This window comes from Scyliorhinus torazame, chromosome 9 (genome assembly GCF_047496885.1).
Source record: "Scyliorhinus torazame isolate Kashiwa2021f chromosome 9, sScyTor2.1, whole genome shotgun sequence".
Lineage (NCBI taxonomy): Eukaryota > Metazoa > Chordata > Chondrichthyes > Carcharhiniformes > Scyliorhinidae > Scyliorhinus > Scyliorhinus torazame.
Genome location: NC_092715.1, coordinates 91,167,830 through 91,192,784, shown reverse-complemented (window position 1 = coordinate 91,192,784; position 24,955 = coordinate 91,167,830). Strand labels below are relative to the sequence as shown.

The following is a 24,955-nucleotide window of genomic DNA, read 5'->3' as shown; positions in this document are numbered from 1 at the left end:
TCCAACCACTGGGTAGAGACCATGTCCTGATCGTGGACTACTTTTTGAATTACCCGGAGGTGATACGGTTGCACGACCTCACCTCGCCTGCAGTCATTCGTGCATGTAAAGAAACCGTTGCTCGACATGGCATCCCGCTCACGGTTATGTCGGACAATGGCCCCTGCTTCGTCAGCCAAGAATGGTCCAACTTTGCCAGGCGGCACAATTTTGCCCATGTGACATCCAGTCCCCTGTACTCCCAATCCAACGGCAAAGCGGAGAAGGGAGTACATATCGTCAAATGGCTCCTATGCAAAGCTGCCGATGCTGGGTCCGATTTCTACCTCGCCTTGCTGGCCTATCGCTCCGCCCCACTGTCCACTGGCCTGTCGCCAGCCCAGTTACTCATGAGTCGCACCGAGGACGACGGTGCCATCCATCCACGTCCCAGACCTCGTTCCGGTCCTTCGCCGGATGCAGCTGTCTCGTGCACAGCACAAGGCGGCTCATGACTCCCGTGCAGCGGATCTCCCTGCTCTGGCTCCAGATGACAACATCCGCGTCCATCTTCCGGATGGTAGCTGGTCTGCAATCGCTGTTGTACTTCGGCAGGTGGCGCCCCGCTTGTTCCTGGTTCGTCTACCGGATGGCTCTATTCTGCGCCGCAATCGACTCGCCCTTCGTGTCGTTCCACGCTCGCCACGTGATCCTCCAGTGTCGCCTCGCCCTCCTGCTGACCCTGCCACGGACTATGCAGAGCTCCCTGTCACTCTGCCTCCCCCTGACTTTGACGCAGTCCAGCCCGCTCCTGAACCGGCAGCTCTCGACCCACCCTTGAGGCGGTCAACCAGAATTCGTCGCCCACCTCAGAGACTAAATTTATGAACTATTCGAATTTATGGACTCTCTGAATTGTTTCGTTTACCTGGTTTGTATATAGTGTTGATCTCGTTACTCTTGTTGCATACTGCTTCTCTGCACCAGACACCTTCCCATGTAAATAGCTTTGTTCTCATTTTCGTTGTCCTGTAAATATGTCTTCGCACCCCACACGTAGTTAGGAACATTCTCACCATTATCTATTGCCACACACATACATTTTTTTATAAAAGGGGGATATCATAATATACACCAGTATATCATGGTGCAGACACACACACTGATGGACACACAGCAAGACCAATCAACTCACACAACACCGCAGCCAATCACGTTAGAGCACACTCACTACATAGAAAGACGGCATCAGAGTTCCCGCTCATTTGGGATGCAGCCTCTCAGTAGGACCGAGCTTACAGCACAGTTCTTCACCATGTGCTGAGTGCATAGACTGGTTAGGACAGGCATAGGTCTTTAGTTTAATCTAACATTGTGTTCAAGTTTCTAACTTAATAAAATAGTATTGTACTATTTTGAGTGTTGGTGGCCTGTATGTGTTCCACGGATCCCGAGCACCCAACACATCAGGAGGTATTCTACAATTCATGGGCGTTATTCGTTATGGGGGGGGGGGGGGGGGGGGGTTAGGAGGAGGGGGACTGGATGTGTTAATGGTGACTATGAGTGATTCCTTTTTGTTATTTGTTTATGTTAACTTGCGGGCTGTTATTTGGGGGTTTGGTGGGAGGATGGGATTGTTGTTATTGATATGGGGATTGACATTGCGTTCGTTACTGATTATTTCTTGATGGTGGGTGTAAATTTGGGAGAAAATGTGAAGAGAATAAAAGTATTTTTCAAAAAACATAAATTGTAAAAACAATTGAGCAAGATTAAGGAAAATGATTAAAACTGGATTTAACAGAAAATGATCAGATTTGTTCTTCCATTCAGGTAACCAAAGTTGCAATTGAAATAGTATCCCATTTCATTAGAATATAATTTAAAAAGGGGAGATTATACTACTTTATGGCTAGCTGGATAATTAATTGGCTTTTGTCTGGTTCAAAACATAATAGTTCGCAATATTATTTTAGAAATGCCCAGTATGGACCCTTACGGTTTTGAGTTAATTTTATTTTGGGAATTCAGGTGAAGAAAACAAATAAATTACCAATAATAATTCCATTAGTGTTTTGTAAGGTAATGATTTCAAGTCAGCAGTAAATCTATTTTTCTTTCTTATTTCGTCAGCAATAGCCCTGTTTGTGAATAGATGGAGCTCGTCAAGCCCACCTTCAAGTTTAATCGCAGATACGTCTCGACAATGAGAGTCCGTGTTTGGTCTGCACCACCGCTGCAGCTTTGGATGGTCCTGGTGACCCATTGATGTTGGGTGGCTGCAGAGGCCTTGGCTAGACCAGAGACAGTTTAAATGAGCCCCCTGTGGCCATGGGACATGCAGCAAGGTCAAGATGAGGAAATGGTTTCAGGTGGATGTTTTCCCCTACAAAAGGTTCTCAGCTTTCCTCCTCAGCATGGTGGTTTAACCATATGGGGTGGTGTGAAGGCCTACTGCTGCTCGTTGAGGTCATTGACTAGGCGCAGGCTTGGGTTGGAATACACCTTCTCCAGTAGCTTTCCTATTGCAATTAACCTGGTGATGTAGTGGGGTGGAGCATTGGGGGGGGGATCAATGTGTTCAACAATCATGAAGCTCAACACCATGCAAAAAATAGACCATTCTCAATTGGCAACCCATCCATCACCTTAAACATTCATTCCCTCCACCACTTGCGCACAATTTACAAGATGCACTGGAAGAACTTGCCAAGGCTTCTTTGACAGCACCCACTAAAGCCATGACCTCCACTACCTAGATTAGAAGGATGACAATGTAGATGTATGGTAACACCTCCTCCTCCTAGTTTTCCTCAAAATCTCACACACTATTTTTCTGATGTTGAAACAGTGTCATTCCTCCATCATCAGTGGGCCAAAATCCTGGAACTCCCTACCTCGTGGAATCATCTTCACCGCATGTACTGTAATGGTTCAAGAAAGCAGCTCAACATCCACTTCTTGAGGCCAATTAAGGACAGGTAATAATTGCCAGCCTTGCCAGTTATGCTTAAGTGAATGAATACATTTAAAAAAGGAATAAAACCTCCTATTTCTTGCTGAATTCATTCTGGGTTTTTGTTTCTGCATGACAATTATATATCTTGGGTTGGGGAGGTGATGGGGAAGATTGTATTCAATAGCAAACTTGAAGGGTATGGGAAAGAGCAGGGGAGAGGGGCTGGTTGGATGGTTCTTACAAAGAGACATTCGGATGAATGAGTCCATTCTGTGTTATAAACTTTGATGACCAGGTAACAGATGTAAAAATGTGCTTTTCTCTGCTGTTGTGTCAATCTGAATGGTAAATTTCTGACAAAATGAAAAAAAAAGGAAATTTCACTGAACAACAAAATGATTGAGAATGTTGATATCCAAATACTTTATTAAAGCAATACTTTAAGGCATTAAGAATATTACAGTGGTATGTTAAATTTACATCAAAACAAAAATCATAGTAGAAAGTGGATTCTCAAAATAAATAATTAAAAGATTTGCAGAAATTTCAAACATTTGGCAAACTTTATTGCAAATACCAATCATTTATTCTGCACATAGAATTATGCATGAACTGAAGAAAATCAAATGCAAATCAGCTAGGGCACACCAACTTTCTTTGAGCAACAAAACCCATTTAAAAAAATTACAGCAAAATAATACTGCATTTTTATTTTCAAGTAATTAGTTTATTAATAATCTGTCAGAGTAATTCCACTCCATCCAGTCAGACCACTATTTTCCTTTTAGAAAGTTGTTCATGTGCTCCATGGCTATGTAGAAGAGGGCAGTAGGTTGACTGAAATATATTCTCTTATATTCCAAAATATTGTACCTGATGCCAAATAATAAGCAGGAGTTCAAAGGTCATCCTGAAAACCTTATTAGCGGTAAGTTACAGCTTATGATTAAATTCAGAATGGAAAAGGGAAAGGAAAAATCAAGACATATTTAGCTTCAGCAGAAAGTTCTCTCAGGGTATGACCAGAATTTATTTCTCACCCAATGCATCTGAAACAGATTATTTGCTGATTGACCTTATTTGACATTTTGGGGACCTTGCGGGATTTATCTACAAAATAACAGTGATCACACTTCAGAAGTAATTCATCATCTGAAATGTTTTGCAGTGCCCTGAGGATGTGAAAGACACACACGGTCTTTTCTGGACAGCAAGATTCTGTGGATATGATTTCAGCAAGGCTTTTAATCAAGTTATTACCCTTACAAGGCGTGGGGCAGGAGGAAAGTGGAATGAATATTGCTGAAATCTGAGAAAATAAATAATGGTTGTGAATAAAGGTTCAACAACAATACGAGGGGTCACAAAACAGTCTCGGACATAAATAGGGAAGTAGGGCTTGAAAGGTGGGTAATAAAACTAAAACACTTGGCAACAGGAGAAGAATTGGTCATTTTGATGGACAGCTCACTGAACCAACACAACAGTACAACAGCAGTAGGTAAAGCTAAATGAATGTTAGTATGAATATCCCAAGAGGTGCTGATGAGGCACTCAGACATCCACACTTTCTGTATGGTGTACAATTTTGGTTGCCACACCCTAGTAAAGATACCCAGTACTTTATGGAGAGTGTGGTAAATATATGGTATGTGCAGGGGCCACTGGAAATATTTGATAGGGGAACTAGATATCTATCTGCCAGAATGGAGAGTTAAGAGGCATTAGAATTTGGGGACCAGAAAAGGTGGATTGCAGATCTATCCTGTACTTTCTTAAATTCATATTAACATATTAGTGTATTTGAAAACAATCAAATCTGTTCTGATGATTCAGTGCTGCTTGGACTCCTTTAAATTACCACAGCTCAGAGCGTAGCATCATACGTACATTCCTGGCCAAATTGGACTGCCTCTTTCTTTAAAAAATGTTACCAAGCAGTTTACTATTGCTGTTATCACCTCTGGTGCAATACATAAACAACTACAATGAAAAGGTGATACAAATCTGGAATTTGAAGTACCCAAGAACATTTACTTGCGCAGTGCAGTGTAATTTTAAGAGGTAGGTTACATGCCTGGGCAATGGAGGCAAGTGGTTTCTGTAAACATGATTGCATTTCTTTATGATAATCACAAATCGATAACGGTTTATAAGCCTACTGAAAGCAGCTGAAGCACTCCGAAATGTTCAGTCAGCATGAATCAGATTAATTCCAATCTATTGCTTCGACCACTTATTTATGCTAGTTCAGGTCAGAACCAGCAAAGAGAACTGACATATTCTCAAAGATGCAATAAAGCAGTCTACTTTCGCTGACAAGATTTTAGGGTGCACAACAAACACCAGTGATCAATGCCAATAACCATTATCAGAAAGTGTTAACATCCAAATTAACACCAAGGAAGATATTTTGACATGTTCCTCTTTCTCCTCCTACAAGATTTGCATAAATATATAGTAGTACATGAACGCTAGTGCAACCACCAACCCAAGTGCATTTAAAATAAGATATCTTTCAATGAACCAGTCCAAAATGACCAGCACTAGTGTATGCTTATTGAGGCTTCGGTGGAACCCATTTATCTTCATTGTAAACAATATTTCATATCTGGATTCCTTTGCATGTGCAAAACAAAATCCTGCAGTCACCTGAGGAAAGTTAAAATAATCCTGCTAGAATGTTGAATACTTTCAGTATACATTAATTGCATATGATGTCAGGCACTGCTAGTATGTAGCTTCATCGATATTATCGTCACTGACTCCGTAGTCATCTCCATCTTCAAAGTATGATGCAATGTAGTCATTTTCCTAAAAGCAAAGAAAATGATTTTTCAGAATCATAATTACAAAATGCATACTAACCTTGCAGAAAGCACCAGCAGGAAATGCATACCTTGCTATCAAGAATGTAAAGTTTCCAATAATAAAATAATTTTACATGTGATAGTCAGGCAATTACTTATTATTTTGTATTTTTGGAGGAGTACTGAACAATATAGATGGACACTTTTTTTAATCAGCAGTACCAATGCAGTACATAAGTATTACCAAGTCATCAAGTTGCTGTGTAGCCATCTGGGATGGACACGTCCAGATTACAAAATGGACACTTGCAAAGAATGCAGGGAAAAATGGACAATACTGAAAAACAAGCAGGTGCAAGATCTGTCTGTTGATTAGAGCTTTGGCTCTCAGACAGGACAGAAACTGCTAAGCCATCTACATACTAATGAACCATCTCCAGGGACAAAAGGGAAACATTTGGATAAACAATGTTAAGGCAGACACCCCGGCGCCAGAGCAGACTCAAACAAAGCAAACCAACGGCCACCTTGGACACGCTCAGCAACCAGGGAACCCACCCCTCTATTGGAGGGAGATCGATAAGAATGATTGGGAAAGGCCCAATTAATTGAGGCCAAGTTCAAGGCCCGCCCAAAAGCGCGCAAAGCCATTTCAGGTTTAAAAAGTATTCCCCAAGAGAGAATCTTTCTTCTTTGGCCTAGGCTCTCAGCGAAGAGAGACCAGCCTAGCAGCTATGCCAGACCAGGTAAGTTCCAAGTCAACGCACGCAACGAGATAGACGCTCCTAGTTGCTATCCTGTAAACAGCTCAACCCAGCACCCTCAGAACCGAGCAACGGCCATTGTTCCTCTGACTGAGTGGGCACCCGAAGCTAAGTATAGGCTTTAGTAATAGTGATAGTTTACGCACGAGTAGATTTGACTGTGTGTAAATAAATGAGCATTGCTTTTGAACTTACTAACTGGTGTATCGAGTCTGTGATCAGTATTCGGTTCAGTACCTTGTGGTGGTGTCGAAAGATACCTGGCGACTCTTGAGCAAAAGTAATTAAACACCAAAGACAACACCAAAGAAAGCAACATTTACTGGCGACATCTGACGGGACTCGATTTAGAAGTGGCCTAACCACTCCGAGAGAACCCAAAATTTGAATTGAGAATCCCATTGGAAACAGCAAAAACCACAAGCGTAAGAACAGTACTGATCAAGCCTCGGAGATTCGGAAGTGTGTTAATGCATGCGTACTAACAGGGATACAAGGTAAACCTGAGGGATTTGTTGCGTAAAACTGTCGGGAGTTTTGTAGGCCGGAAATTAGCGTAAGCCATAACCGTGTTTACATCACCACTTTATCACCCCCTGTTCCAAATTCAGTAGAGAACCTAGTTAGAGAAAATGGCAATGAAGGAAATGGAACGCCTTATGAACCCCCAGGAATTCGAGGTCGCAGCGACCAGTAGAGTAGAACAGTGTCCCGTTTGGGAAGATGAGATCAGGAAATATCTCAAAGGGAAAGGATGGCCCCTTTGGAGTGAATTCTGTGCTAATGAGGAAACAGGTCCCGGGAGTAGAGGACATACTTGGTGGGAGAACCTGTCAAAGATACACAAGAAGAGCTTAGGGAAAGCTCACAAGCCGATGGCAATAGTGTTCTGTTTGGCACAATTGCGAGGCACAGAGGAGGTCGTTAGGACACTCCGTAGAGAGATAGAGGAGAGAGACAGAAGCAGTGAGATAGACGTGAGTGAGGTAGAGAAGGAGAATAGAGATTTAAAAGAGCAGTTAGCAGCAAGGGACAGAGAGGTGGATGATGCCGAGGACACATCAGTCTTGTCTCGCGCATTTGAACAGTTTTCAGACGCAATATGATAAGGCCTACCAGGACACGCAACGTGTGGTCTTGGTAAGACAGAGACAGAACAGCAAGTGGAGAAATTGCAGAAACAGTGCAATGATCTGAAAGCAGCCCTCCGAGCACTCATACTTCCATGACGGAACAAAGGCAGAGCTCAGTAGATCACGCAAAGTGCCGGAAGCAAATTGCAGAATTATAATCTCTGCTATCCGTTCAAAATGGGTTTCAAAGCACATTTGGACCACAGTTAGATCAAGAAAACGGCCCCGACTGGCAGGAATTGAGCGAGACTGCCCATAGATACGTACATGGGATATGTACGCAGGAAAAACCCCAGAAAAGGAAAGCTCCCCAACCCCCAACCGAACAGGCAGAACACACCGCCATGAATCCTGTGACCACACAACGCAGGGCCGCAGGAGAACCAGATTTCCTTTACACAACCCCGTTAACCGTGACCCAATTACGGGACGCGTGTAGAAAAATTACACCGTTCCTTCCCACATCAGACCCCCACCAATTTTTCGCGCTAGTCAAACAACAGGCTATCACGTATGGCCTGGACAAAAAGGAGCAAGTGAAGCTCACAGTTTTAAGCCTCAACCCTTCAGTCGTGGCAGCCCTTCCCGACCCACAGTATGTTGGAGGAGGCACACTCCAAGAGATGCACACAGCGATCCTTGATGCGATCGGCTTTAACAAGAGGAGACCCCGTAGAAGGCCTAAATAATTGTAGGCAAAAGAAAACAGAACACCCCACAGCGTTTGCTGGACACTTGTGGATACACCTCACAGCAGTTTTCGGAGAGTTAGCCCGTGCCCATTTGTCCCCAGATAATATGGCCAAATGGTCCCGAATTCTAGTCTCCCACGCCACAGAAGCAGGACGAAAAGCTTGCGCAAATTATGACCCCTCAGATGAGGCCCACAATGAAAAATGGGTTTTGAAGAGATTGTCCCGCGCTTGGGAGCAATCAATTGCAGGCAAAACCGCATTTATAACACCCGATGAAGAGCAGGCAGAGATGAACCCAGTTAAAGCGCACCAGAACCCCGCATGGTTAAATGAGGGCAGGAACAGCCCACCCCAGCCCAAAGCTCAGGAATGTTACAACTATGGACAGCTAGGACACTTTGCACGAGAGTGCAACGTGTCCCAAAAGCAGCAGAGAAGCCAACAGACATGCACCCTAAACAGGAATAGGGCAAAGCCGATCCATAGCGTTAGCGCCCGTTCAGAGAATGCAGACATGAACGGCACCGACTGACTGTGTTCGGGCTCCCCAACTTGGGTCTGCGAAACCCTTTGGGACAAGTCTGGTGGACTGGTAGTGGCAGGCAAAGTTCGGGGACAACCCGTAGAATTTCTTTGGGACACAGGAGGGTCCCGCACCACACTCAATTCCTCCATGATGTTCCAGTGAGACACGTGGCCCACAACAGACAACATCACACTCAGAGGTTTTATAGGCCATTTACAACAGGGACACATCACAGCCCCTGTAGCAATACAAATAGGGAACATCACAACTAAACACCCCGTAGTTTTGGTTGATCTGCCCCAGACAGCAGAACATATCCTTGGGATCGATTTTTCGGTCATCACAATTGGAGAGTACGTAAACAGGATTAGCTCAGTAGGAGACCTCTGGTTCGACCCTCGAGCCATTAGCGCAGACAAACAGGTTAGGGCAGTCCTGTAGGAACATAAATTAAGAGACAACACCAAAGAGAGCAACAGCTGAAAATAGTAACTACCACACCTCTTCACATTCTTCCTCATTATATTCTTCATCCACAGCTTCCTCCTCCTCATCACTTTTTCCTTTCTCCTTCTCTTCAGTTTCTTCGTCAGATTTATTTTCCGTGTCTTTCTTCTCCAGAACCTATAGAAAAACAATTATCTTCAATTCATGAAAATTGGAAATAGCTTTAACTTACTTTAATAGCTAAAACAGCTAATCCAAAGAAGTAACAATAGGAGCCTGAAGACAATGAACAAAGAACAAAGAAATGTACAGCACAGGAACAGGCCCTTCGGCCCTCCAAGCCCGCGCCGACCATACTGCCCGACTAAACTACAATCTTCTACACTTCCTGGGTCCGTATCCCTCTATTCCCATCCTATTCATATATTTGTCAAGATGCCCCTTAAATGTCCCTATCGTCCCTGCTTCCACTACCTCCTCCGGTAGCGAGTTCCAGACACCCACTACCCTCTGCGTAAAAAACTTGCCTCGTACATCTACTCTAAACCTTGCCCCTCTCACCTTAAACCTATGCCCCCTAGTAATTGACCCCTCTACGGGGAAAAGCCTCTGACTATCCACTCTGTCTATGCCCCTCATAATTTTGTAGACCTCTATCAGGTCGCCCCTCAACCTCCTTCGTTCCAGAGAGAACAAACCGAGTTTATTCAATCGCTCCTCATAGCTTATGCCCTCCATACCAGGCAACATTCTGGTAAATCTTTTCTGCACCCTCTCTAAAGCCTCCACATCCTTCTGGTAGTGTGGCGACCAGAATTGAACACTATACTCCAAGTGTGGCCTAACTAAGGTTCTATACAGCTGCAACATGACTTGCCAATTCTTATACTCAATGCCCCGGCCAATGAAGGCAAGCATGCCGTATGCCTTCTTGACTACCTTCTCCACCTGTGTTGCCCCTTTCAATGACCTGTGGACCTGTACTCCTAGATCTCTTTGACTTTCAATACTCTTGAGGGTTCTACCATTCACTGTATATTCCCTACCTGCATTAGCCCTTCCAAAATGCATTACCTCACATTTGTCCGGATTAAACTCCATCTGCCATCTCTCCGCCCAAGTCTCCAGACAATCTAAATCCTGCTGTATCCTCAGACAGTCCTCATCGCTATCCGCAATTCCACCAACCTTTGTGTCGTCTGCAAACTTACTAATCAGACCAGTTACATTTTCCTCCAAATCATTTATATATACTACAAACAGCAAAGGTCCCAGCACTGATCCCTGTGGAACACCACTGGTCACAGCCCTCCAATTAGAAAAGCATCCCTCCATTGCTACCCTCTGCCTTCTATGGCCTAGCCAGTTCTGAATCCACCTTGCCAATGACTTTGATCTTCCCATTATTTAATTGAAATGAATGAAATGAAAATCCCTTATTGTCACAAGTAGGCTTCAAATGAAGTTACTGTGAAAAGCCCCTAGTCGCCACATTCCGGCGCCTGTTCGGGGAGGCTGGTATGGGAATTGCACCGTGCTGCTGGCCTGCCTTTGTCTGTTTCAAAGCCAGCGATTTAATTCTGTGCTAAACCAGCCCCTTGGAGGAACCTTTTGCTCGTTCAGTACTTTACAAGTAGACTGACAATTTAGAAAGGTTGAAAGAGGTGGCAATGAGGTATAGCTGGGTATCATCGGCTTACATGTCAAAACTGGTGCAGTGTTTTTGGATAATATCACCAAGGGCAGTATGTGTATGAGAAATAGGAGGAGGCCAAGGATAGATCCTTGGGAGGAATCAACGGTAACTGTGCAGCAATGGGAAGATAAGCCATTGCAAGTGATTCTCTAGTGATGATACGATCAAGAAGAATATGAAAACAGGCTAGTGCATTCCCCACCAAGGGTAGTAGAGAAGCATTGGAGGAAGATGGTCAAAGGCTGCAGACCGTTTCAAAAGGAGCAGAAAGGATAGACTACATTTGTCACAGTGACACAGGATGTTATTTGTAACTTTGATGAAAGCAATTTCAGGGCCGTGGCAGAGGTAATTGCAAAGATCATTGTTTAAAATAATGTTGAATTAAATTATTACTGGTATACTCCAGATTACTGAATTGGTAGTATGAATGAAATCAAGACACAATGGGCACGATTTAATGGAAAAAGAACAGAGTCCCATTTTGGGTGCGTTTAGCAGGGTATTTCCCGACACTAGCAGCGCCGAGAATGACCCCGCTATTAAACAGGACTGTTTCTTTTTTGGGTCTCAGCGAGGAACTGCCTCAGCGAGGAACCCCCCCTCATGGCCTCTTGATGCATACCCCATGCCCCAACTTACAAATTTGGGGGTCCTCGAGCCCCCGCGCCCTACCTCATAAGGGCAGGGCAGCCTTGGGCCTGATCTCCAGCATGAGAAACCTGGCACATGGGAACCTTGGCACTGCCAGCCTAGCACCCTGACAGTGCCCATGCCAGGTTGGCAGTACCACCTGGGCACCCTGGCAGTGCTCAGGTGGCACCGGGAGTGCCAGGGTACACCCTGGCCCAGAACCCGACCACCCGGTAGCCTCCGATTGCCTGGGAGAACACCCAAGTGCCGTTACACCTGGTGCACGTTTGTGGAAACCATAACTAAATGGTGCCCGGCAGGGTCTCGGAGGCGAAGCCGTTTGACACCGCGCTATGGGTAACTCCGGCATAGACATATTTACGTGAGACTAACTTCTCACTTGAATATGCAAATCTGCAAACTGCCTATTGAGGGGGATCCAGGTCGTAATGCCTCGTGAGATCTCGTTAGACCTTGCGTGGCGTATCGAGCTTCATAAATCTCGTAAGAAGGCTCTCGTGTGATTTAATGGCCTCGATACGCCACCGAGTCGGGCACGACGAGGTTGACAGATCGCACCCAACATTTAAGTCACACACTAGCTACTAAAATGAACAAATAGCTCTTCTGCTTCTCACCTCCAGTTTCTGTATTACATCTTCATTAGATTTATTAACTACAGCTTTAGGCTTTTTCATTTTAGAGACCAATGGTACCTTCATACTAGTTTCTGCAAAAAAATAAAATAATGGAATAGAGAAAGCAATATTTAGCTGTTTGTTCTGCAAGATTTACTATTTCTATAATGATAATTGTATCAATGTTGCATTGTTATCTGACCAAAAGTAATTTTTAAAAACTTGATTTGCTGTCAATCGTATCGCTGACTTAACTCGAAATACTGTTCATTTACTACACAATCATTTCATCATAGTTTACTCTAGTTATTAACATTTCCTCGCCAGCAGAAAAATATTTTATTTGCACAGGATAATAATTGATTCCCACAAATGAAATCAGCAAGTCTCAATGGTTGGATTTGAAATCCCATCTATGCATCTAAAATAGACAGGGTGATTCATGGGAAGTGATTGCCTGGATAACCCAGACCAAAAAGGTGGAGTACATTAGAGTGGGATATTAATAAAGGTCATTCTAATTTTCTTTTGTCATTTATATGGCATTTGCGAATAGCTGGAGGTTGAATTCCACCACACTTCAACTAAAATTATTATCCCAAGTGTAAGACACATGCATATGTAGGACACGGATTAAAGATTTTTTTCGGTTTGACACTTATTCTTATGTGGCATTACAAACATAATCAAAAAAGAATATCTGCACCCTTTAAATGACAGGAGCTCTTTTATTATTCTGTATTGTCTTGTAGCTCAAGTCTAGCTTTCTTAAGCACTGAATAAAAAGCAATCTTCTGCATCAAATTATCTTTTCTTTTTTAAATGTTGGTACAATAGATACTTTAAATATCATATCAATAAAACCCAAATGGTCCATTAATAAATGTGTTTCTGGACTTCCGGTGGCGGCTATGGGACTTCCGGTGGCGACTATGAGACTTCCCGTTGCTGCTATGCGACTTCCGGTTGCGGCTATGGGACTTCCGGTTGCGGCTATGGGACTTCCGGTGGCGGCTATGAAGGAGTAAGTCGCACATTTGGTGGCTCCCGCTCTGGTCGGACTTTTGGACCTTTTCCCCGATTTTCTACCGGACTTGAATTCTAAAACTGATGACAGAGGCAATTGTGTACTGAATTCCCATATCGGTGCATGGAGAGAAGGACTCGAAGTGCTCGTAAAGGCAGAAACAGAAAGACAGAGAAGGCTTGGGCAGAAGCTGCAGCAGGAGACAGCATGGCGGAGGACCGGACCTCTGGTTTGTCGACCCAGCGGTCAACGGAGCAGCTAATGCAAGTTATTCAGGAAGTGGGGTGCTAAGCAGCAACGGGACTGCTTGGACCCGATAAGAGAGTCAATTGAGCGGGTAGAGCTTAGATTGGAGACCAAGATCGGGCAATCCAGAAGGCGCTGGCTGAGCAGGAGGAACATCAAACTGCGGTGGAGTTGGAGGTGGGGATGCTGAGAGACCAGCAGAAGAAGCTCCTGGAGAAGGTGGAGGACCTAGAGAATAGGTCCCGCCGGCAGAACTTGAGAATCGTTGGGCTCCCGGAGGTGTCCAAAGGAGCGGACGCTGGGGCATACATCGCAGACATGTTTGAGAAGCTGCTGGGGGATGGGGCATTTTCCCAGCTCTTGGAGGTATACAGGGCTCACAGAGCACTCGTGAGGAGGCCACGAATGGGAGACCCCCCCCCCCCCGAGGGCAATGGTGGTGAGATTCCACAGGTACTTGGATAAGGAGCGCATTCTACAGTCGGCCAAGCAGACACTGAGCTGTAAGTGGGACAACAGTATCCTGCGGGTTTACCAAGACCCGAGTGTGGAGGTGGCCAGGAGAAGAGCAGGCTTGCACCAGATTAGGTCGATCCTTTTTAAGAAAAAGGTGAATTTCGGACTGTTGTATCCGGCCCGTCTCTGGGTCACTCAGGAGGAACGGCACTTTTATTTCAAGTCGCCTGAGGACGCGCTGGACTTCGCGAAAAGGAAAGGACTGGTGGTGGACTGAGAACTTTTGAACTTTGCTGCAACATTCATGGTTTTTTATTTTTCTGTTCTTTTTAAGAAAAAGTTTCTCGTTTTTCATTTTGTGTAAGCTGTTTGTAATGCCTTTTGCATTGATTTAGGACCAGCGGTAGAGCTGAATGAGTTAAGGTTTTCATTTGCACTGTTGGGGGATGGTGGTGTGCTTGTTTAGATCTTGGTGTTTTTCTGTTGGGCAATTGTGTGGGGATTGTTTGATGTTGGAGTATGTTTGTGTAGCGGGGGGGAAGAGGAAAGAGTGGAGGGAACAATTGGTGGGAGACTATCCGGCGCAAGGGATGGGGGCCAACAAGCTAGCAGGGCGGGCTAGCTCTCGGAAGCACAGTGGGGGGGGGGGGGGTGCATATGTTCGGTTTATTAACGGGGTTGGGCTACAGAGTGTTGTTACTAGGGGGGGGGGGGGGGGTAAATGTTCTGCTGACGAGGGAGGGACTTGGGCTAAGGGACAGAGAGGAGGTTGGGAGTGGAAGCTGCCTGAGGGCGGACCCAAAAAAGGGGATAGCTGATCGGCGGAGGGGGGGCAACGAGCCCCCCCAACTAGGCTGATCACCTGGAATGTTCGAGGGTTAAATGGGCCGGTCAACAGGGCACGTGTGTTCACACATCTTAGGGGACTGAAGGCGGATGTGGTAATGTTGCAGGAGACGTACCTTAGAGTAACTGACCAGATTAGATTCAGGAAAGGCTGGGTCAGTCAGGTCTTTCACTCAGGACTAGACTCAAAGACTAGAGGGGTTGCGATCCTGATCAATAAGCAGGTGGTGTTTGAGGCGGGTAGAATAGTCTTGGATATGGGAGGTCGGTACATTATGGTACATTGAGATGATGTAGAGTCTATAAAGAGGATGCTGGGGAAGATACCGGACCTGGACTCGCAAGGATGGTCATGGGAGGGGACTTCAACACAGTTATTGACCCTGGCTTGGACTGGTCAAGCTCGAAAACGGGCAGGGTGCCAGAAATGGCAAAGGAACTAAAAGGGTTCATGGAGCAGATGGGGGGGGGATCCATGGAGATTTGGGCAGCCGAGGATGAAGGAGTTCTCCTTCTACTCACACGTGCATAAAAAGTGTACTCCCGGATTGATTTCTTTATTTTGAGCAGGGGTGGTGGACACAGGGTACTCGGCGATCACAATTTCAGATCATGCTCCGCACTGGGTTGACCTGTAGGTTAGTAAAGACAGTAACCAGCACCCGCACTGGAGGTTAGATGTGAGATTTTTGGCTGACGAAGGGGTGTGCGAGCGGCTGAGGAAACGTATTCAGAACTACCTGCAGGTCAACGACACGGGGGAAATTTCAGCAGCTGGGAAGCACTGAAGGCAGTGGTCTGGGAAGCACTGAAGGCAGTGGTCAGAGGGGAGCTGATCGGGCCCACAGGGAGAAGATGGACAGGGCAGAGACGGACCGACTGGTAAAGGAGATACTACAGATCGATAGGAGATCCCAGAGGCAGGGCTTTTAAGGGAACGGCGGAGGCTACAGGCGGAGTTTGGCTTGTTAACCACAGGGAGGGTGGTGGAGCAGCTGAGAAAGACGAGGGGGGCGATCTATGAGCAAGGAGAATGCTTGCACAGCAGCTTAGAAAGAGTGAGGCAGCCAGGGAGATATGGAAAGTAAATGATGGAGATGGAAACCTGGTTGGAGATTCAGCAGGGGTGAATAATGTGTTTCGGGATTTCTACAGTAGGCTGTACACATCGGAACCCGCCACTGGGCCGGAGGGGGTGAGCCACTTCTTGGAGGGGCTGAATTTCCCAAAGGTGGACGGGGAGCTGGCAGAAGGGCTGGGGGCCCCGATCGGGTTGGAAGAGATAGTGGAGGGTGAAGGCCATGCATTCAGGTAAAGCCCCGGGGCCAGACGGGTACCCAGTGGAGTCTTATAAAATGTTCTCTGGGATATTGGGGCCGGTGTTGATGAGGATGTTCAATGAGGCAAGGGAAAGAGGGGTGCTGCCCCCGACGATGTCACAGGCCACAATTTTGCTGATTCTGAAGCGGGACAAGAACCCGGAGCTGTGTGGGTCCTACAGGTCGATATCCCTGTTGAATGTAGATGCCAAATTGCTGGCTAAAATTTTGCCGTCCAGGATTGAGGATTGTTTTCCAGACGTTATTGGGGAGGATCAGACGGGGTTTGTTAAGGGTAGGCAGTTGGTGGCCAATGTAATAAGGTTGTTAAATGTGCTCGTGATGCCGCCGGAAGGTAGGGAGGTGGTGTAGTGAGCGCAATGGATGCAGAAAAGGCTTTTGATCGGGTAGAATGTGATTATCTGTGGGAAGTACTGGGACGGTTCGGATTTGGGCGGAGCTTGATTGACTGGGTCAGGTTGCTATATCAGGCTCTTGTGGCAAGTGTACGGATGAATAGGACAACATCGGACTATTTTAGACTGCACCGGTGGACGAGACAGGCATGCCCCCTCTCCACGCTGCTGTTCGCGCTAACTATAGAGCCTTTGGCAATTGCTCGGAGAGCCTCAAGGCGCTGGTCCGGGGGGTGGGGGGGTGGAGCACAGAGTCTCGCTCTATGCAGCCGATCTGCTTCGGTATGTATCGGACCCAATAGAGGGGATGGAAGAAATCATGAGGATTCTAGGGGAATTTGGCCTGTTTTCTGAGTATAAGCCAAATACAAGATGTTTGCGGTCCAGGCGAGGGGACAGGAGTGGCGATTGGGGGAGCTGCCGTTTAGATAAGTAGGGGGAAGCTTTAGGTACCTAGGCATTCAAGTGGCACGGGAATGGAACCAGCTGCATAAATTAAATCTGGCCCGACTAGTAGACCAAATGAAGGACGATTTTCGGAGATGGGATGCGCTTCCGTTGCCACTGGCTGGGAGGGTGCAGACGGTCCTCCCGAGATTCCGGTTTGTATTTCAGGGTCTCCCCATCTTTATTCCGTGGTCCTCTTTTAAACGGGTCAACAAAGTGATCACTGGCTTCATTGAGCGGAGTCGGTGAGAGGGTGGGCTGGCGCTGCCAAATTTTAGTAACTATTACTGGGCGGCGAATATAGCCATGAACAGGAAGTGGGTGGTGGGGGAGGAGTCGGCATGGGAGCTTATGGAGGCGGCTTCATGCAAGGGCACTAGTCTGGGGGCGTTGGTAACTGCGCCTCTGCCATTCCCGCCAGCAAGGTACTCCACCAGCCCCATGGTGGTGGCGGCCCTGAGAGCCTGGGGGCAACGGAGGAGACATGTGGGAGCAGAGGGAGCATCGGTCTGGTCCCCAATCTGTAATAATCACCAGTTTGCCCCGGGAAGTATGGACGGGGGGGTTCCAGATATGGCGGAGAGCAGGGTTTGAGAGGATGGGGGATATGTTTATAGAGGGGAGCTTTCAGAGTATGAGGGCGCTGAAAGAGAAGTTTGGGTTGGCGAGGGGAAACTAATTCAGGTATCTGCAGGTGCGGGACTTCCTACGTAAACAGGTGTCAACCTTCCCGCTCCTACCGCTAAGGGGGATTCAGGGCAGGGTAGTTTCCAGAGGGTGGGTAGGAGAAGGGAGCGTCTCTGACATTTATGGGGTCGGAGGAGACGCAGACCGAGGCGCTGAAGCGCAAGTGGGAGGACGAGCAGGGAGGAGAGATAGAGGTTTGTCTATAAGCGGACGCATTGAGTAGAGTCAACACGTCCGCAACATGTGCCAGGCTCAGCCTGATACAATTCAAGGTCGTTCATCGGGCTCACATGACAGTGGCCCGGATGAGCAGATTCTTTGGGGTTGAGGACAGGTGCGCAAAATGTGCGGGAGGACCAGCGAACCATGTCCACATGTTCTGGACATGTCCGAAGCTTAGGGGATTTTGGCAGGGGTTTTCAGATCTCAGGTCCACGGTGTTAAAAACAAGGGTGGCACTGAGTCCAGAGGTGGCGATTTTCGGGGTGTCGGAAGACCCGGGAATCCAGGAGGAGAAAGAGGCAGACGTTCTAGCCTTTGCTTCCCTGGTAGCCCGGGGACGGATACCATTAGCTTGGAGGGACTCAAAGCCCCCGAAGTCGGAGACCTGGCTCTCAGACATGGATAACTTTCTCTGTTGGAGAAAATCAAGTTCGCCTTGAGAGGGTCACCGTTAGGGTTCGCCCGGAGGTGGCAACCGTTCGTCGACTTCTTCGCGGAAAATGAATCGTCAGCAGAAGGGGGGGAAGGTTAAGTTTAGCTTAGAGTAGGGGGTTAATAAAGGTGGGACCTGTAAGGAAGGGAGATGGCTTTTGCACTATGTTTATAGTTTCATGTACATTGTTTGTTTATTTTGTTGTTGTTACAATACCAAAAATACCTCAATAAAATGTTTATTTAAAAAAAAGTGTTTCGAATACAAATGGGGGTCTCCAGCACATCAGTGTAAAAGATAAGGCTGAAGCATTTGCAATCATCTCCAGTCAGGAGTGCCGAGTGGATAATCCATCTTAGCCACCTCCTGAGGTTCCTAGCTGCACAGATGCCAGTCTTCAATGCACGGGATACTATGGGCCCTAAAAACATTTGGGCAATGGTAGTGAAGACGTGCTCCAGATGGAGTTGCGCGCCTAGCCAAACTACAACACTGGCATGACCCAGCAATGTGGGAAACTTCCCAGGTAGGTCTTGTACACAAAAGGCAGGACAAATTCAACCCGGCCAATCTCCGCACCATCAGTCTACTCTAAATTATCAGCAAAATGATGGACGGAGTTTTCAATAGTGCAATCAAGCGGGAATTACTCAATGACCTGCTGACTGATGCTCAGTTTGGGTTCCACCAGGGGCACTCAGCTCCTGCCCTCATTGTTCAAAACATGTACAAAAGAACTGAACCCAAAAGGTGAGGTGAGAATGGCCATCCTTGACACTAAGGCAGCATTTGACAGAGTGTGGCATCAAGGAGTCCTAGCAAAACTGAAATCAATGGGAATCGGGGGGAAACTCTGCACTGGTTACTCATACCTAGCATAAAGGAAGATAGTTTTGGTTGTTGGAGGTCAATCATCTCAGTCCCAGGACATTACTGCAGGAGTTCCTCAGGGTGCCATCTTAAGCTGCTTCATCAATGATCTTCCTTCCTTCATCAGGTCAGAAGTGGGGATATTTGCTGATGATTTCTCAATGTTCAGCACCATTTGCGGTTCTTCAGATAACAAAGCAGCCCCATTTGCAGCAAGACCTGGATATTACTCAGGCTTGGGCTTGCAAATGGCAACTGACATTCACACCACACAAGTGCCAGGCAAATCACCATCTTCAACCAAAGCTTTTGTAACCATCCCTCCTTGACATCCATTGGCATCGCCATTGCTGAATCCCAGATAACCATTGACCAGACACTGAACTGGACCAGCCATACAAATACTGTAGTTACAAGAGCAGGTCAGAGGCTGGGAATTCTGTGGTAACTCCTAACTCTCCAAAACCTGTCAGTCATCAACAAGGCAGGAGATAGGAGTGTGATGGAATACTCTCCACATGCCTAGATAAGTGCAACTCCAACAACACTCGAAGCCTGACACCATCCTGGACAAAGCAGATGCTGGATTGGCATTCCATCAACCAACTTCAAAATTCTCTTGCTGCACCACCAATGCATAGTTGCAGCATTGTACGCTATTCACAAGCTGCGTTGCAGCAATTCACATTTTTTGACAGCACCTTCCAAACCCATGACCTTTGCCATCTCAAAAGGCAAGGGCAGCAAACATGTGGGAACACCACCACCTGCAATCTCCACTCCAAGCCACACATCATCCAGACTTGGAAATATAGCGTTGTTCCTTCACTGTCAAAGAACAAAGAACAAAGAAAAGTACAGCACAGGAACAGGCCCTTTGGCCCTCCAAGCCTGTGCCAACCATGCTGCCCGTCTAAACTAAAATCTTCTGCACTTCCGGGGTCCGTATCCCTCTATTCCCATCCTATTCATGTATTTGTCAAGATGCCCCTTAAATGTCACTATCGTCCCTGCTTCCACCACCTCCTCCGGCAGCGAGTTCCAGGCACCCACTACCCTCTGCGTAAAAAACTTGCCTCGTACATCTACTCTAAACCTTGCCCCTCTCACCTTAAACCTATGCCCCCTAGTAATTGACCCCTCTACCCCGGGGAAAAGCCTCTGACTATCCACTCTGTCTATGCCCCTCATAATTTTGTAGACCTCTATCAGGTCTCCCCTCAACCTCCTTCGTTCCAGTGAGAACAAACTGAGTTTATTCAACCTCTCCTCATAGCTAATGCCCTCCATACCAGGCAACATCCTGGTAAATCTCTTCTGCACTGGGTCACTTGGTTCTTACAGCACTGTGGGTGTACCTCCACCACATGGACTGCAGCAGTTCAAAAGGCGGCTCACCACCACCTTCCCAAGGGCAATGAGGGATGAGCAACAAATGTTCCCCTACAAAAGCAATAGCCACATGCCACGAACGAATAAATATATTTTCAGCAAAGGAAGACATTTTTTTAAAAAACTGAAGCAAATGTTGTTCCAATGTGATAAAAAAAAATCTTTCTGAAGAAAGAAGACAGGTCCCACAGTGGTTTAGTGCAAGTTTTAAGAAATTATAAGTGAAACTTTTGAAAAATGAAATCCTTATCCTGTCTGTCACTCATGTAAACTTGCTGAGGTAAATTTCACACGCTTCTGATTCCACCATCGTGCTCCATTTAATGAGAAGTAAAGGAATGGGCCTCATGTTTCCACTCTTTTCTAGCATAATTTCCCAAGCATTTGCTAACCAGAGCATAAACTGCAGAATTTTAAACGCAAAATGTGTTCACTGCAACTCAGGTTTCCATGATCTTTTGTGCTTGGTTAAAAATGTTGTGCCAGAAACGGGTCCAGCGCATAAAACTGGGCATACCCGAAGCCGAATTAAACACCATTGGGAGTCTTTGCTATTTGAATATCATTTTAATTAACCTGGAATCTTTGGGTCAAATCCAGGTCCTCAGCGGGTTCCGCTTATCCCCCAACTGGCCATCTTGGCGTGGTCCTCAAAGAGGCCAGGGATGTAGCCGTCGTGTACACTCAGTGAGAGGTGTGCACACACATCCATGTTCTTCATGTGGTGGTCGCACACAAGCTGGACTTCAGGGAGTGGTACCCTTTCCGGTTGAAGGGCACTCCCAGACGGCCTGGTGAGCGCAAAGTGACATGTGCGGCATCTACTACCTGCTGGACCTGGGCATCCCGGTGATGGCGGAGAAACCTGCAGCCCGGGCATCCTGTTGGGCCTGGTCCATGTCAATGTTTATATAGTTATACAGTTCACTGCCCGGACAAACAGGGCATCCGTGACCTTAATGATGCACTTGTGGGCAGTAGCTTGTGAGATGCCACACAAGTCTCTGCTTGAGCCTGGAATTATCCTGAGGCGTAGAAGTTCAGAGCTGCGATGACCTTGACAGCCACCGGGGGTGGGTATCTTCCTCCTCCACGTTGTGCCAAGTCCACAAGGACATGGCACAGGTGCCGCACCATCGTCTTGTTGAGGCAGAGTCTCCTGCCGCACGATCTGTCCATCGTTTGTTTGGAAGACCAGCGACACCTGTACATCTTGGGCCTTCACCAGCCTTCTACTCTGCATCCCTCCCTGGCCTGATGGATGGCTGGTCCTCAAGGTGAGGGGTGGGGCTCTGCACAGGGGCCGCCGCCTCGAGCCTCTGTCGGCGCTGCTGCCGCCGATCGCCTGAACTGCCAGCAGTACCATGAGATCAGCTTCCGCAGGGTCCAAGATATCATCCATTCCATGTAATATTTCTAAGGAATTGGATAGGTGTGAGACAGACAATCAGCGGTGTCTTCCTCCCTGCGACCCTCCATTCCCCCCCTCCAACATCCCATCATCACAACATGCCATGTTCCTGTATCTCTGGCCACAGCGGAGGCCCTCACTCGCTGGACCCCACACCCTGTACCCCAGACATCTGCATGTAACTTTATCTGGACTGGGTGCTGGTCCCTATCTCCAGTGCACACACTCGCCCTCTGGTCACCGATATGTCCCCGATGCCCATCCAGCCCCTGGGTGTTCAGATTGTGGCTGCTGCAACTGGTGTTGCATCCCACAGCGTTCAGGCAGTGTCCAGGCATCACGGTCTGATTGGGAGGCTAGGCAATAACTCCCACACGATATATGGCACGCCTACCCACGGGGATCGACTTGGGAGATGTGAAGTGCTCCTCAACTACGATTGACAATTCCCAATTAGCAAGAGCCTTCAGCCACGCGACCAGAGGCCTCCGCAGTCAGTGGGAGCTCTGGGTGGATGGTGAGGCTGGGCTTGTCCCCGGAATGGGAACACAAGATTCAAGGGTTGGCATGACGGACCTGCAGCCGCTGAGACACTCATCTCAATACTCCCCCTCCCCCAGGGGACTAGGTTCAGCCAACTCCCCTGCCCCACAACCCTCCCCCCCCCCTCACCCCCTTCAATGGCAGACCACCCCGACTGAGATTGGCCTCCCCCGGGGCATACCCACCCCTCTCCGAGTACCGGGCAGCAACCCCAGTGGCCCCGGGCTCATTGCCTGTGAGTGAAGATGGCTCCTCACCTCCTCGAATCCCAACGGCAGCCTTCCCGCCAGCTTCACGCTTTTAAAAAACACCCGCATGACCACTTGCTGGTGAGGCAGTTAGATCACGGGACACCATTAGGTGGTGGGTCGCTCCAGTTAATTATATGGAGATTGGCCTAAAGTGGTGGTTACTGGTTTCTCGCCATCCTACGGCGGGTTCCTGATTTTGCCAACGGGACCGGGCTGGTTAGATCGGAAACAGATTGGCGTCCAGCGCAGTTCTAGTTTTTGCCGATCTAACAACCTCATTGCGCTCTCGCTTAAGCGGCCATTAAAATCGCGCCCAGCATCTTATTTGGAAAAGGAACGAGGCAGCATGGATGAAATGAAGACCTGAAGGCCACAAGGACCCAGAACAAGTTGCAGGTATGTGCTTCAATAATTTACGTGTTCTCAAATTATATTTTGAAGTTGCGTTAAAAAAAACTGCTCAGACACGAATAGTATGAATGTGTTGTATAAATACTACTGTTATTTTGCTGAATCAACACTGGAGCAAATTTTACCTTCTTGCTTCCCAAAGACAACATCAATTTGGCGCAGTCCATGACGCAGTATAGACTGTTTAGAAAAGTGACCTATCCTCATTCCAATGCATATGGGGGCTACATTTTCCGTCCAGAGTAAACAGTTGGAAAATCTTGATGATCTTACAATGTGATAAATAGAATACACAATGTAAAATATTGAAGATGCCTTTCAATGGTTGTATTTCCTTCAGGTTTACTACAAAACACACTTTGGCAAAGCGCATATACTGAAAGGCAGCAGAACGAGCATGCAGATTTACATACGCTCTGCTTTCCTAAAAATTTGAAAAAAAATCGGAGATAAACCAATTCCAACGCATTTAAACTGGGAATAACAGAAAACATTGGTGGAAGTTAGTTCACTTCCATTTGTGTAACAAGGATTTTATTTTTACATTCCAAATGTCACATCACAAATCATACTTACTTGGTTTTTTCAGCTTTTTGACTCTCGGCTTTAGTTCTCTTGGAAGTCTTCTCCAATCTAAATATTTAAGTTATATCATTAACATGCAGGGCACTATAATCTACAGCATTTTAAAATTATGTTCCAATTAAGAAATCTCAATGAAACAGTAATTCTGCAAAGCAGAAAAAACAGATGAGAGGGAACTAAATCAAGCAGATCCGGTCTAAACAAAAATATTAGGAGGTAGGGAGTTTCACTTTTCAGAACAGTGGGCGTGATTTAACAGCCTCGCCACGCCCAACTCTGGATGCAGTGTGGCTGGTAAATCTCGTGGAAGGCCTCTTGCAAGATTTACGATGCCTTGAGAGAGCGACGGAAATCTCGCAGACTCCTAGGCGATTGTAGGCTGCTGGGTGGTCGGGCTCTAGGCAGGGTGCCACCCCCGAGGTGGCATTGCCAGGTTGGCAGGAACAAGATGCCCAGGTGGCGTCTTGCTCATGCCGGGGATCGGGCCCAGGGGTGCCCTGCCATATGAAGCGTGGTGTGGAGGGGCTCGATGACCTGCTAATTGGTGAATTGGGGCGTTCAGGTGGTTGGGTCTGGAGGCCGTGGTGGGGTTGGGGTCTGAGATGGGGCCTGTGGCACCATTTTAAAACAGCCTCGGTGGGGCATTCCTTGCCGAGGCCCACAAATTAAACAGAGTCCCGTTTAATAGCGGACTCGTTCTTGGCACTGCAAGCACCAGGAAACACCAGGCTAGACATGTCCAAAACGGAACTCTGTTTCATTTCCGTTAAATTGCGCCCAGCATTTCCAATATGAAATAGTGGCAGGGACGAGTGCAACTTTCCAGACTTCTTTTCAGAAAAAAGGAAGTCTGATATGTGATCAGAGGAATTAAAAACTCATTTCTTTTCAAAGCCACATCATTTATACTTCAAAATGTTCAGGGTAAGGTTTCCATCCATTCACAGCTATCAGGACGAAAATCCCATCTGAGAAAACATGATGGAGATCCTCTCTCGAATGTGCCTATTTGCATTTTCTTTTCCCACACTCTTCATTCAAATGGTTTAAAAAGACAGGGTCCAATGCAAACAATCAACTAACGCAGCACTGACTGATAGCTAATCATGC

At 46.9% G+C, this 24,955-nt stretch overlaps 1 protein-coding gene across 10 annotated transcripts in view; it reads right to left on the bottom strand.

Moving 5' to 3' along the window:
• Positions 1-3,337: 3,337 nt before the first annotated feature.
• The window catches only part of polr3g (polymerase (RNA) III (DNA directed) polypeptide G), a 44,675-nt gene continuing 23,057 nt past the window's right edge, over positions 3,338-24,955 (bottom strand). For 8 of the 10 annotated variants that reach the window (XM_072516258.1, XM_072516255.1, XM_072516253.1 and 5 more), the window contains 2 exons: positions 23,837-23,893; positions 21,266-22,060 (listed from right to left, as the gene is read on the bottom strand). In XM_072516258.1, the coding sequence (XP_072372359.1) occupies positions 21,552-22,060; positions 23,837-23,893 (566 nt within the window). In that variant the 3' untranslated portion in view covers positions 21,266-21,551. Of the gene's footprint in view, positions 5,756-9,370; positions 9,494-12,283; positions 12,376-21,265; positions 22,061-23,836; positions 23,894-24,955 lie in introns of those variants that run through there. The other 2 variants (XM_072516260.1, XM_072516261.1) reach the window with 1 other exon arrangement.